General features: G+C 44.7%; 1 protein-coding gene across 2 annotated transcripts; it reads right to left on the bottom strand.

The window, feature by feature from the left end:
* Window positions 1–9,926: 9,926 nt before the first annotated feature.
* On the bottom strand, window positions 9,927–12,377 carry LOC136692576 (uncharacterized). 2 transcript variants are annotated; one of them, XM_066666101.1, is made up of 2 exons: window positions 12,288–12,377; window positions 9,927–11,003 (listed from the first exon to the last, which is right to left on the bottom strand). In XM_066666101.1, the coding sequence occupies exon 2, from the start codon at window positions 10,872–10,874 to the stop codon at window positions 9,936–9,938; it is 939 nt and encodes a 312-aa protein (XP_066522198.1). In that variant the 5' UTR covers window positions 10,875–11,003; window positions 12,288–12,377; the 3' UTR covers window positions 9,927–9,935. The 2 variants fall into 2 exon arrangements, with proteins under 2 accessions (XP_066522198.1, XP_066522199.1); XM_066666102.1 differs by having other exon boundaries at window positions 9,927–10,990; window positions 12,288–12,359.
* Between the last annotated feature and the right edge of the window lie 1,416 nt (window positions 12,378–13,793).

The following is a 13,793-nucleotide window of genomic DNA, read 5'->3' as shown; positions in this document are numbered from 1 at the left end:
GTTTATCGGCCGTAGTGACAGCGCTTTGGTCAGGCACTGCGTACGCTTCAGGCCACTTTGTGAAGTAATCCATCGCAACTAAAACAAAACGGTTACCCGCGTCAGAGAGCGGAAATGGCCCCAAAACATCGACCGCCACCCTTTCCATCGGACTACCAGATTGTAGCGGTATTAGAGGTGCCCTTGCTGGCTTGGCCGGACCCTTTTTCGCAGCGCAAACGTCGCAACAATGTACAAACATCTCCACATCCGCACGGCAACCCGGCCAATAAAAACGCTGGCGCAATCTTCGTAGAGTTTTTGTGATGCCAAAATGCCCCGAGCCTGGTGCGCCGTGAACAGCTCGCAAAACCACGTCGCGTAACTCGCGCGGGACCACACTTTGGGTAATGCCACGCCGGTCCGCAGGATCCTCCCAAACTCGACACAGAGTGCCGCGCACCAGCTTCAAGCTCCCCCAATTTGACCGTAACGCCTTAGCAACGGGACCGAGGGCCACGACATCAGCCCAGTTAGGCACTGATGCCAATTCCAATGCCCGAATTGCCCACCCGACCTCTGAATCCGCCCTTTGCGCAACGACAAATTGCTCAATCGGCACACAAGTGACAGCATTCGGTTCGGACAAGGCCAGTGCAATCGTGGCACAACGCCCGGTTTCAGCAGATTTAGCTTCGGCACACAAACAGTACTTACACCCAGAATGCATGCACGGTCTGCGTGACAGTGCGTCTGCGTTGCCATGACTACGCCCGGACGGTGTTCGATTTGAAAATCATATTCCTGTAGTCTCGTAATCCACCTCGCGAGTTGACCCTCAGGCTCACGAAATCGCATCAGCCATTGCAATGACGCGTGGTCTGAGCGCAGCAAAAATGGCGCACCGTATAAATAAGGACGGAAATGTTCCAAACCCGCAACCACAGCCAATAACTCCCTACGTGTAACGCAGTAATTGCGCTCAGCTTTGTCCAAGCGTCGGCTGAAATACGAGATGACGCGCTCAGCTCCGTCCTGAACCTGCAATAACACTGCCCCCAACCCATGGTCGCTCGTGTCTGTGTCCACAACAAAGCGCTCCCCTAGCCTAGGATAAGCGAGAATTGGCGTGCTACACAGTCGCTGTTTTAGTGCGCGGAACGCCTGTTCAGCACCAGCCGACCAACAAAATTTTACGCCACCCCTAGTCAAGTAAAACAATGGAGCCGCAATGTCTGCGAAGTTTTTTACAAATCGCCGATAATATGACGCAAGCCCAAGGAAGCTACGCACCTGTTTGACATTGCACAGGGTTGGCCAATCGCGCACCGCCTCTGTTTTCTTGGGGTCTGTTTCAATTCCCGCCTCGCTCACAATGTGCCCAAGGAAGTTCACTCGTTTTAGCAATAGATTGCACTTGGCCGGGTTGAGCCTTAGATTCGCCGCATTGATCAACCCAAGTACGAGTTCCAAATTAGACAATGCAGACTCAAAGTCAGGCGCATGGACCAGAACATTATCCAAGTAAACTATGCACGTAGATTTTGGAATCCCCTTCAGGACCCGCTGCATTAATCGCTCGAAAGTCGCTGGTGCATTGCATAAACCAAATGGGAGTACGGTGAATTGCCATAATTCGGTGCCGATTGTGAACGCGGTTTTTTCCTTGTCGGATTCGGCCAACGGAACCTGCCAGTACCCACTGCGCAAGTCCAACGAGCTAAACCAAACCGAACCAGACAACTGTTCCAATGAGTCATCAATACACGGTAAAGGGTACGAGTCCAGTTTCGTCAACGCGTTAAGCCTTCTGTAATCCACGCAAAAACGCCAAGTTCCATCCTTCTTCCTCGCGAGAACAACGGGTGAAGCCCATGGACTATTAGACGGTTCGATCACGCCCACCTCCGCCATCTCGCGTATTTGTTGTTCCGCGGCAGAGCGCTTCGCAAATGGTAACCGGTGCGGCCGTAGACGAACAGGCGCGCGTCACCCGTGACAATTTTATGTTCCGTCAACCCCGTCCTAGTGCAGTCCCGCTCCGAAATAGCGAAAACGCCCCTAAAATGCTCCAGCAGGTCCCAAAGTCGTTCCCCCTGTGAAACGGACAAATGTTGGTTACTACGCCTCCATAATTCCCGCAGCGGGTCCATATCCAAGTCCCCCTCATGAGTCATGTTAGATGTATCGGCCCTTTTTGTTCCGAGCGCTGGACCCCCAGACAATTCAACTGTATGCCCATTAAGTACCAATGTTCCCCGCTCGCAATCTATAATAGCCCCAGTGTTTTTTAGAAAATCAAGCCCCAAAATGCACTGATCCTTGATATCCGCCAGCCAAAATTTATGTGTGAAAGGACCCTGCCCAAAGTTGACAGTGGCCAACCAGCACCCCAACAGCTTGACACGTTCTCCGGTCACAGTAGCTAAACAAGCATGCTCAGTAATTACATTGTGCAGTTCATTTGTGATGCCTGGCAATATGTCGGGCCGCAGCAGCGACACTGACGAGCCCGTGTCGATGAGAGCCCTTACCGTGATCCCGCGGAACTCACAGTCAATGTAATGTCCGTCGTGTCCGAAGAAACATGAAGAAAACAAGGAGGGCAACACACTGTCGTCGGGGGGCCAACCAGTCCCTCAATGGTTGACCCCGGCCTCGTTTCCGGCGCCTGGCACTGTGAGGCCTTGTGCCCGCGTTGTCCGCAGTGCCAGCAGACCACAGAGTCGTTTGAAGAGCCACGAGCCCTCGTCGCTCCTGCGTCGGTTTGCCGGGGTGCTTTCCAGGGACTGGCACGCCCAGACAGGATCAACTCGGCCCTTTCCGCCTCGTCTACCGCAGCTTCCAGCGAGCATGGATCAGCCAGGCGGACGTGTGTCTGGAGCTCACGTGGTTCCAGCGCGTTCAGGAACTGGCCGAGCGCCAATTGTCGTTGGATCTCACGTGGAAAATTCAGGTAAGCTTGCCGCACCAGTAGGGAAATTTCGGAAGCCAGGACTGGGATCCGCTCCCCGTTTCTGCGATGACTGCCAGGCAAGAGTTGCCTAGCAGCAGCCTCCGGTGGTTGCCGTCCGAAGCGGACCCGCAACGCGTATTTCAGCGCATGTAGGTCGTGGCGGTCCTCAGGCGGCAGCTCTACCAGCACACTCAGCGCCGCGTCTTGTAGAGCCAGGCACAGGTGAGCTGCGGTCTCGCCCTCGGACCACCCCGCGAGCTTCGCCGCGATGTCGAGTTGAGCTTCGAAGCCCGCCCAATCGGCATCCCCATTGAAGCACTGTAGGCGAAGTGGCGCGGCCATGTGCGTAGAAACGTCGGGCGCCAATGTCGTCACCACGCCGGCCATGTCTCGGTCTCTATCCGCTCCTCCACGCGCTCTCAACTGGCTTGAAACGGTGACGGCTGAACCCGGTGCGGACCCGATGTGCAGCGCTGTATCCGTCCTCATTGGCCCGTACTTCCCCACTGGCCAGGGCTCGTTCTTAGCCCTCGGTGCGGTGCTCGACTCCGCCAACCCGGCTGCAGATTTCCACGCCGTCCTGACCTCGTTCGCTATCCGCCTCTTCGTTACTCCCAGCTCCGTCTCTGTTGTTGCCATAGTTCGGGCAGGTATGGAGAAGCTGTGTCCTTCCGCGGTCAGCCGGGGCTTCTTTTCTCCTCTTAGCTCCCGTTCAAGCAGATCAGTCTCCTCCAACAACCGATCTTGGAGGCCCACTTCTGACACCAAATGTGGCGTGCAAGCAGGAGCAAGAGAATCACACAAACCTTGCATTGTTTCTTGAAACATTTATTGCTCTCCTAATGCAAAAGAATACAAGCATCAGGCTGTTTTTCCGCACGCGCGCTTGATGCTCACAGAACCGCTTGGGTCTATACATCTCCCACACCCCACAAAAACGGTAACACAAATAAACACAAGTAACTACATAGAACAAGACCTAACTTACCACTAAACCAGACCCACCAAATGACATGAAATAAACAGCACACATGAACAAATATTAGCAATTATAGTCAACTATCTATACGCAAGCAGTTCTGGGTATTCCGGGTAATGACGTACCCACACACCCCCCTCACAAACACAGTGGCGGATGCCACAATATGATTGTGGAACATATTTTAAAGCAGGCTTGCAATGCCCTAAGTTAAACTACTTTAAAGTCCAGAACCACTCCTCTTATACCATTACAGAGTGACATCAGAGTGCAGCTGAAGTGCTCCTCTTTTTTTGTGTTCTGATGATGTATCGGGTTCTTGAAGTTTTGTCCTCTTTCGTAGGGAAATTCCATGGGTAAAGATAACACTCAAAATCGAGAGGTAGGGATAAAAATGACATATGGGATTCACTGGACACAAGGCAAGAATACACTCCGGACCAAGGCTTTAACTGAAATGAATAATGGATTATTGCTGTATGGACTTGATTTTATAGGTGCTGATTGCATGATTAGTTTCAGATAACTAAAACCACTCCCACTCATAACAAATGCATTGGATCGAGCCCCATCTATGCAGAGTATGCATTCACTGGTCTACAGCCAAATGCTGAGGGGCTTTCCTTTAGCTTGGTATGTGCCATGTGACCCAATTTGTGATATATATACAGTTACAATTTAAACACATATAGTAGGTTAACATACATTTCTTTTGCATATATTTGCATATACATTCTAGCCAGAGGTAAATTCAGTTCCAGAATGAAAAAAAAATTAGTTTCAACATGATGCAGATGCTGGTTTGAGATGATTACAGAAACCTGGAAAATGGAATTAAATCTGAGGACTTTACTTTTAGTTTTTACCACCTTTGATTCTGGCAAAACATTCCAGCACGCTAAAGCAGACAGGATACAAAGTACATACCAGTTTGTGTACTTCTTAGAGCCAACAAAAAGGACTTTTATAAGCTAGGGTTCATAAATAGAGCCTCTACAACTCTGCTTCCCCAAAATTAAAGTTAAATATGTGTAAACATAACTTGCAGATGTCTCTATGGAAAGCAACACACAACCGCCTCACAGTGGGCGACCTGAGAAGGGTGAGTGGGGGTCAGAGAGTTTGTCGCCCTGGGTGTCCTCATTTTACTTCTGCACAAAATACACAAACAGTGAGTGAGAGAGGAGAGAGAGAGAGAGAGAGAGAGAGAGAGAGAGAGAGAGAGAGAGAGAGAGAGAGAGAGAAGAGCCTTTGATATGTTGAGCTGATGCCCATCTCTTCCCTCCCTCCCAAACACCTCTCTGCATTCTGTGTGTTCTGAGCACAGTGTGTTTGTGTGTTTTTCAGGGCGTGACTTGAAAACTGGGTTGTTTCCAAGTTGGCAAGCCCAACTCTGCCAGGCCGCATGAATAATTGAGCTCTAGCTGCTCTGAGCCAGGTGAACCCTGGCCTGGGCAACGTACCTACTCTACTGCTCTTCTCATCTATTAACACACATACACAGGCTGAAAGACTATCAAGTTTTCAGGTGCAACCAAAGTAGTCTTGCACATTCCATTCAATAAAATACTGAATTACTTGGACAAAAAAAATAGGCCAGTGTTAACTTGCAATAAACCTCTCAAGTGTATTCTGGTCATTTCCATGTTCATTAAGAAAGCTATGTAAAAAGTCAGGATAAATAATTTAAAGCCTAAAGTCTTTAACAGTTCTGTCTTTTGACAGCTAAAATGAACAGCTTTAAAATAATTTCTTAGTTATTTAAATTGATAGAACGATGGACTGCACATCATTTTTGTTATATGTTTCCAATTTAAATTGCAGTTGCATTATTAATTCTGAGAAGTCTTCTTTTCCTCTTTATCTTTCGGCTGTTCCAATTTAGGGGTCGCCACTTTGGATTATCCTTCTCCATCTTACCCTGTCACAAACGTCCCCTTCATTCACACCTATCACCTGCATGTCCTCCTTCAGCACATCCATGTACTTCCTCTTTGGTCTTCCTCTCTTGCTCCTGCCTGATGGTTCCATCATCAGTATTCTTCATCCAACATAACTTTCATCTCTCCTCTGCACATGCCCAAACCATCTTAATCTCGCCTCTCTAACTTTGTCCCCAAAACACCCTACCATCATTGTTCCCCTAATCAAGTCGTTCCTAATTTTAATCAACATTCAACAATCTTAATGCATCTTCATCTCTGCCACCTCAAGCTCCTACTACTTCTGAGAAGCAGCAAACAAATTCTAAGATCAAATCAAATCAAATTTATTTATATAGCGCTTTTCACAACTGATGTTGTCACAAAGCAGCTTCACAGAATTCCAGTAAGACAAGATTTGACATGAAATGTAAAGACAAATGTAAAACCCTCAAGTGAGCAAGCCAGGGGCGACAGTGGCAAGGAAAAACTCCCCCAGCTGAGGAAGAAACCTTGGGAGGAACCAAGGCTCACAAGGGGTGACCCATCCTCCTCTGGTCAATCTACTGGTGATGATAGTTAGTAGTCCATGAGAACTTCAGTGTAGGGACAGCTTCAAGGCACTTGGTGGTTGCTGGAGCGTGGGCAGCTGGTCTGAAGCGTGGAGGAGGATCTCGACAGTCATCCATCAGTGTCCAGACAGACAGGTGGCAGTCGTTTACTCGGAAAGATGTAAAGGGATGGAATTAGTTTTGAACTGTTTTGTGTTTGTAAAGTAGAAAATATGAAAATTTCCAGAGTGTGGCTAATGACTCCGGCAGATCTGACTATGACAGCATTAACTAAAAGGAGAGAACCAGGAGGACACACAGACACGGGAGCATCCTGAAACACTGGCATCCCTCCGCTCCACCGTCAACAAACCTGAGTGATCGCGAGAAGCGGCGGGACGAGAGCACCAGCGTCTCAGTATACTATAATTCCCTGTGTCCATGGACCCCCCGGATCTGCCGCCTTTATCTATGGGGGAGCATTAGCTACCAAATGATAAACTAAACAAATGAGTTTTTAGCCTACATTTGAAGATTGCGACTGTGTCTGAGTCCCGAACATTTTCTGGAAGATCATTCCAGAGTTGGGGGGCTTTATAAGAAAAGGCTCTTCCCCCAGCTGAGGCCTTCTGAATTCTGGGAACATTTAAAAATCCAGTATTCTGTGATCTGAGTGAACGTGGGGGCTCATAATAGGAAATTGTATCTTGAAGATATTCAGGAGCAAGCCCATGTAGAGCTTTATATGTTAATAACAAAATTTTGTAGTCAATGCGGAATTTAACAGGCAGCCAATGAAGTGATGATAAAACTGGGCTGATATGTTCAAATTTTCTAGTTTTAGTGAGGACCCTAGCTGCAGCATTTTGAACTAGTTGAAGTTTTCTTAAATTGCTGCTGGTGCATCCTGACAGTAGTGCGTTACAGTAGTCAAGCCTTGAAGTAATAAAGGCATGTACTAATGTTTCTGCGTCCTGAAGGGATAAGGCATTTCTAATCTTAGCAATATTGCGAAGATGTAAAAAAGCTGTCCTAGTGATACTACCTATGTGTTGATCAAATGATAAATCCGGGTCAATTATGACACCAAGATTTTTTGCTGCTGAATCAGGTTTAATTGGAGAGTCAGCGAGATTTAAAATTAAATCTGATAATTTATTTCTTGCCACTTTTGGACCCAAAAGCAGGACCTCTGTTTTGTTGCTGTTTAGGAGGAGGAAGTTACGCAACATCCAGCCTTTCACGTCTTTTACACAGTCCTCTATTTTCTTTAATCTGTGTTTGTCATCGGGCTTGGCTGAAATATACAATTGTGTGTCGTCTGCGTAACAGTGAAAGTTAATGTCATGGTTTCTTATAACTGTGCCTAGCGGTAACATGTATAATGTAAATAATAATGGTCCTAAAATAGAGCCTTGTGGAATTCCAAATCTTACTTTAGAATAATTTGAATTTAGATTGTTAACTTTTACGAATTGATAACGTTCCGTTAAGTAAGATTTAAACCATAATAGGGCTGTCCCTGTGATTCCAACCATGTTTTCTAACCTTTCTATGAGAATATTGTGGTCTATTGTATCGAAGGCTGCGCTTAGGTCAAGAAGCACCAACAGGGATATGTGGCCTTGATCAGAGGCAAGAAGAAGATCATTTGTTATCTTGACTAGAGCTGTCTCTGTACTATGATGTTGCCTGAATCCAGATTGGAATTTTTCATATATATGATTCTTATGTAGATATGAACTAAGTTGTTGGGCCACAGCTTTTTCTAAGATCTTAGACAGAAATGGCAAATTAGAAATAGGCCTGTAATTAGACAGTGTACTAGCATCAAGATTTGGTTTCTTGATCATAGGTTTAATAACTGCTAGTTTAAAAGCTTTGGGTACATGGCCCAGACTAAGCGATGAGTTTACTATAGTTAAAAGAGGATCAATAATAGCTGGTAGTACTTCTTTGAGCAACTTTGTGGGAATTGCATCAAGTGTGCAAGTTGTACAGTTTGCGGAGGTGATAATCTTCTCTAGTTCTAATTGTGGGAGTGGGCAAAAGGTTTCAAGTCTTTCTTTTACAGTTATATTATGTTTTATTTCATTCACATCAGGTGGCAGCCAGGATGGATTTGATCCTGTGGCTAGAGTTTGTTGTCTAATATTCTCAATTTTATTATTAAAAAAGTCCATAAAATCTTTACTGGTGAGAGTTGCTGGAATTAGTTGTTCAGAACCTGCTTGATTTTTTGTAATTCTAGAAAACACACTAAACAGTGCTCTCGGATTATTTTTATTATGGGAGATCAGCGAGGCCAGATATGCTGAGCGAGCTTTAGTGAGGGCATTTCTATACTCTATAAGGCTGTCCTTCCAGGCAGAATGGAACACTTCAAGCTTGGTTGATCGCCATTTCCGCTCTAGTTTTCGTAATGTTTGTTTTAAAGTACGGGTCTTATCGTTATACCATGGTGCGAGCTTTTTCTGTCTTATACTTTTATGTTTAAGTGGTGCTACCTTTTCTAAAGTAGATCGACAGGTATTTTCTAGGTAATCAGTTAGTACATCTAGGTCCATTGGGTCTGATGGAGTTGGAACTGGGGTCGATAGTTCTGGTAGGTTTTCTATAAATTGTAGGGCGGTAGATGGTTTTATTATACGCCTTGTAGAATAGCGAGGGTTCTTACATATATTATGGATAAAACGTAGCTCATATGAAATTAAGTAATGATCGGAGATTGCTGAGGATTGCGGTAAGATATTAATTTTGTCAATGTTAAGACCTAGTGTCAGAACTAAGTCTAAAGTGTGGCTGCAGGAGTGTGTAGGCCCTGTTACATTTTGAGTAATACCAATAGAGTCTAAGATTGAGGTAAATGCCTTTTTTAGTGGGTCACTTTCCTTCTCAAAATGGATATTGAAATCTCCTACAATTATAACTTTATGATTGCACACCGCTAGGTTTGTAGCAAAATCGCTGAATTCTTTCAGAAATTCTAAGTAAGGCCCTGGTGGTCTGTAAATGTTGCATAATAAAAATGCGTCCTTTTTTGTGACCGGATTTGTAATAATAGTGGAGAGAACCTCAAAAGAAGAGAAGGTGTCACATTGTTTAAGACTAATTTCTAGGGTATTTTGGTAAATTACACATACTCCACCTCCTTTGCCTGATATTCTTGGGCTATGTGCATAATTATAGCCTAGGGGGGTGGCTTCATTTAGTGCTAAATATTCATTTGGTTTAACCCACGTTTCCGTGAGACAGAAAACATTGAATTTATGATCACTTATAATATCATTTACGATGAGTGCTTTTGAGTTTAGTGATCTTATGTTGAGTAACCCAAATTTTAGTTCTGAGGTGTTGCTGCTAGGTGTTGTGTATGATTTAATATTGATTAGGTTGCTGAAACAGGCTGATTTTGTTTTTCTACTTTTACATTTAGTTCGGGGGAAAGACACAGTCTCAATACAGTTGAACCTGGGTGACGTCTCAAGACAGTTCGCAGACGGTCGGTTTAGCCTGTCTGTCTGCGGCCTGGTCCCGGCTCTGGATTGTCAGCAGCTATCTACACTACTCTGCTGACTAACTAAAAGACTATGTGCTATACTGCAAGAAAGTAAGGCAGCACCCTCCCGCGTGGGGTGGATACCATCCCTACCTATAAGACCAGGCTTGCCCTCAAAACGTAACCAATTGTCTATAAAGCCCACTTGATTTTCGGAACACCACTTGGACATCCAGCAGTTTAACGCCCAAAGTCTGCTGTAAGCTTCGTCGCCACGCCGCATTGGTATGGGGCCAGAGCAGATTACGGCATCGGACATCGTCTGGGCCAGTTTAATCACCTCTCTAATATTACCCTTAGTTACCTCAGACTGCCGCAGACGAATATCATTGGCCCCTACATGAATGACTACCCTCGAATATCTCCTATTAGCTAACAGTCTAAGGTTGCCACTAATATCCGGCGCTCTGGCTCCCGATAAACAGCTAACTGTTACTGCCGGCGCCCCTAAAGGAGTAGCTAATTTCACGTGCCGAACAATAGAGTCTCCTATAACCAGAGCACTCTTAACAGGCTCCTCAGCGGGTGCTTCGCTGAGCAGGGCAAACCTGTTTGACACGCGAATCAGAGGAGCGTGGTGTCCCGGTGGGCTAGCTTTGGCCTCAGCGTTAGCATCAGCCTTAGCTTTCCGGCTATGACGCCGAGACGTCACCCATTCACCCCGCTGTGAGGGCTCTAACGCCGGAGTCGTGGGGGTGCTAACTCTCCCTAAGGCACCCGGAGTTGCTAACACTGAATCTCGCTGTTTATCCCTCAACAATAATAAGCTCCGGATGCGCACTTCTAGCTGGTCCACTTTATCCACCAGGGAGCTAACTAGCTGACACTTACTACAAATACAACCACTATATTTATCGCTAGAGGTGGAAAAGGGCGTTAAACTAAACATGCCACACTCTGAGCAGGCAAAACAGCCAGTAGTAGCCATGGAATTGCAGGTACTTACCGCTTTTAGTGAATTTTAGTAACTTACACCAAGAACGTTACTCCAGGGTCCGGTGGCAGTTTTAGTGCCTCTGTAATGAATATTCCTGCGGAGACAATCTAAAAGATAGATCTATGGATGGTTAGTAGGTTATAAAAACAGATATAAATATAGAAATAACAATGGAAACGAGTAAACAGGAAAACCCGAGCGATCAAAACAGCTTCCAAACGGGTACAGAAACAGCCAAACGGGTTGCCAGATCTAAGACTAAACTTTAGAGACATATCCCTCCAGATTTATTTGAAAACTGAAAACCAATGCCTAATTTGAGCACCATGGATCTGGCACATAAGCAATTTTATTTAGGAAAATACTGACTCCTAACACCTCTCAATACGTCTACAGTGCGGATGTCAAACATGTGGGCCGTGTAAAGTAATCCTGCCCGACACTTACATTTAGAATCCACGTTCCCAACAGAGACCATTTAATTGAGTTCAGTCACTTATTGAAAAAATCCACTCTCCCTAAACTGCATGAACTCTGTAGTACAACCAATCACTTGAGGGTTCACAGCTGTACTCATGCTCGAACAACAAAGGTGAAATTTCAATCTTTATGATTCAGCTGTAATCTCAACAGTTTTACTGAAAAAATTCACAGTACATTTTTCCTGGCCCCCATGGGAATGTGTTACAGTCCATGCACACTTGCTGGATCACTCCACTCTCTGTGTAGTCTTATCCATTGAAATTAATCCCTGCTCAAAATCAAAAGACAGTGGTAATAAATGTGATGATGTGGTGATTTTTTTAAAATATTTTATGCTAGATTTTGTTGTATTACAGATATTTATATCTTTTTCATTTTTAGGGACGGCACAGTGGTGCAGCAGGTAGTGTCGCAGTTACACGACTCCAGGGACCTGGAGGTTGTGGGTTCGAGCCCCGCTCCGGGTGGCTGTCTATGAGGAGTTTGGTATGTCTGTGTAGATTTCCTCCCACAGTCCAAAACACATGTTGGTAGGTAGACACTCAAAAGTGTCCATAGGTGTGAGTGTGTGTCACCCTGTGAAGGATTGGTGCCCCCTCTAGGGTGTCTTCCTGCCTTGCGCCTAATGATTGCGGGTAGGCTCTGGACCCACCACGACCCTGAATTGGAAATGCGGTTACAGATAATTAATGAATTAATATCTTTTTTTAGGCATTACAAATGACTAACAAACCCTTGTTTAGTAGCCTAACCACGAGGCTCCTAAATACACACATGCTAGCTTTAGTGTTATCGTATCAAAATGAATAAACTTTGATCCTTTATCAAGCTCACAATTCAGACAGAAGGATGCCAGAGAGAGTGCAGCACTGCCAGGACATGGAAAACCACTCTATTTTAGGTTCAGTCGAAGGAGCTTACCTATTCACCTCTATATGACTATTGTGAAAGATGTAAAATAGCAGCTGAACAATTAAACATGTAAAGAGAAGCGGCATCCTGAACTTCATCCTTGCCTGCTGAAGCAGAACAGTGCACTAATCTGTACACACTGTGCTAATGCAGGGTGCTGTGTGATTATGAAAGCAGCCAGACGCTTGCACTTCCACTTCCTCTTGGCTACAGCACAGTGCGGCACTACAGGCATAATACACTCCAGAAAAGACTCAGGTACTGCGTCATTGTGAAGAAAGAATTGTGTGTGTGTGTGTGCGTGTGTGTGTGTGTGTGTGAGTGTGTGTGTGAGGGAGAGAGAGAGAGCGAGAGAGAGAGAGAGAGAGAGAGAGAAAGAGAGAGAGAGAATGAGAATGGACACTGTGCTGAAATTCATTATGGAAGCGAATAAGGGAAGTGGTAGATGCAGAGCAAGGGATAAATAGGCAAGAGATCATGGTTTGTTATTAGATAAAAAAAACCACACTCATTCAAACTGAGATTAGAGATGGATTTAGTCAGATGTGGGGTATTCGTTTCGGGCAAATACCGTCAGAAAATGTTGGATTTAATATTGATTGAAAAAAATGAATAGCAGTAACATGATGCCAAAAAGACTGGGGACCACAATGGGAAACATTTTGATATGATGTGGATTGGGCCATTGATTTGAGAGATTTGTTTAAAGGCAGGACTGTGAAGTAGGGGACAATGTTGCATGGACTTAACCTAAGTTAACATAACTTAGTCCCCTAACAAAATTCCAAGCCTAAAGTCAGAAAAATTAAGAGAAAAAAGTCTGAATTCCTAGAGTAAGGTTAGAAGAATTTAGAGAGAAAAAAAATCTGAATAATTCAAAGAATAAAGTCTGAATAATTTTGAGGAAATAAATGTCAGGAAAATTCTGAGGTTAAAGTTGGAAAAAAAAAACCACAATCAGACACAACTCTTTGCAGTGAAAATGAAGAATGTTGTGAATTGTTGAAATTATACTATTGTATAGGCATCAGGAATAAACACTCAGTCCTAAGACAACTAATCAGTGTTATTAGTATTTGAACACCGAATCAGTTGTACAAGTACCCATTTATTCAGAAGAGTACATGTAGTCCTTACAGGACAATTTGAATGACCATAAAAATGACTGAAAAATGATTCATAAAAATTAATGATGCAGCAGGCTCCATGGAATTCTGCCTTTCCTCAGAATATTCTGACTTTATTCTCTGAATCTTTTGTTTTTTTCAATGCAGTGGCCATAAAACTCATATGGTACAATATCTGCTTTCACAGTGGAATATCTGGTTCATATTGCTTGCACCTTAAGCAGTTGAATTCTCAGCTTATAAGGGGCATCTGCAAACATTTGGTTTTATAATGCATTACATGCTGTAAAGTAAACCTGGCCCCTTGCAAGTCCTGACAACAATAAGAAGACTTATTAATATTAATATTTTTCTGTTGTTCCATCTAGCATAACTAGTCAATTTATAC

The sequence above is a fragment of the Hoplias malabaricus genome, chromosome 3, assembly GCF_029633855.1.
Source record: "Hoplias malabaricus isolate fHopMal1 chromosome 3, fHopMal1.hap1, whole genome shotgun sequence".
In the NCBI taxonomy this organism is placed as follows: Eukaryota; Metazoa; Chordata; class Actinopteri; order Characiformes; family Erythrinidae; genus Hoplias; species Hoplias malabaricus.
Note: the sequence above shows the minus strand (reverse complement) of the source record. Positions and strands in the feature narration are given on the sequence as shown.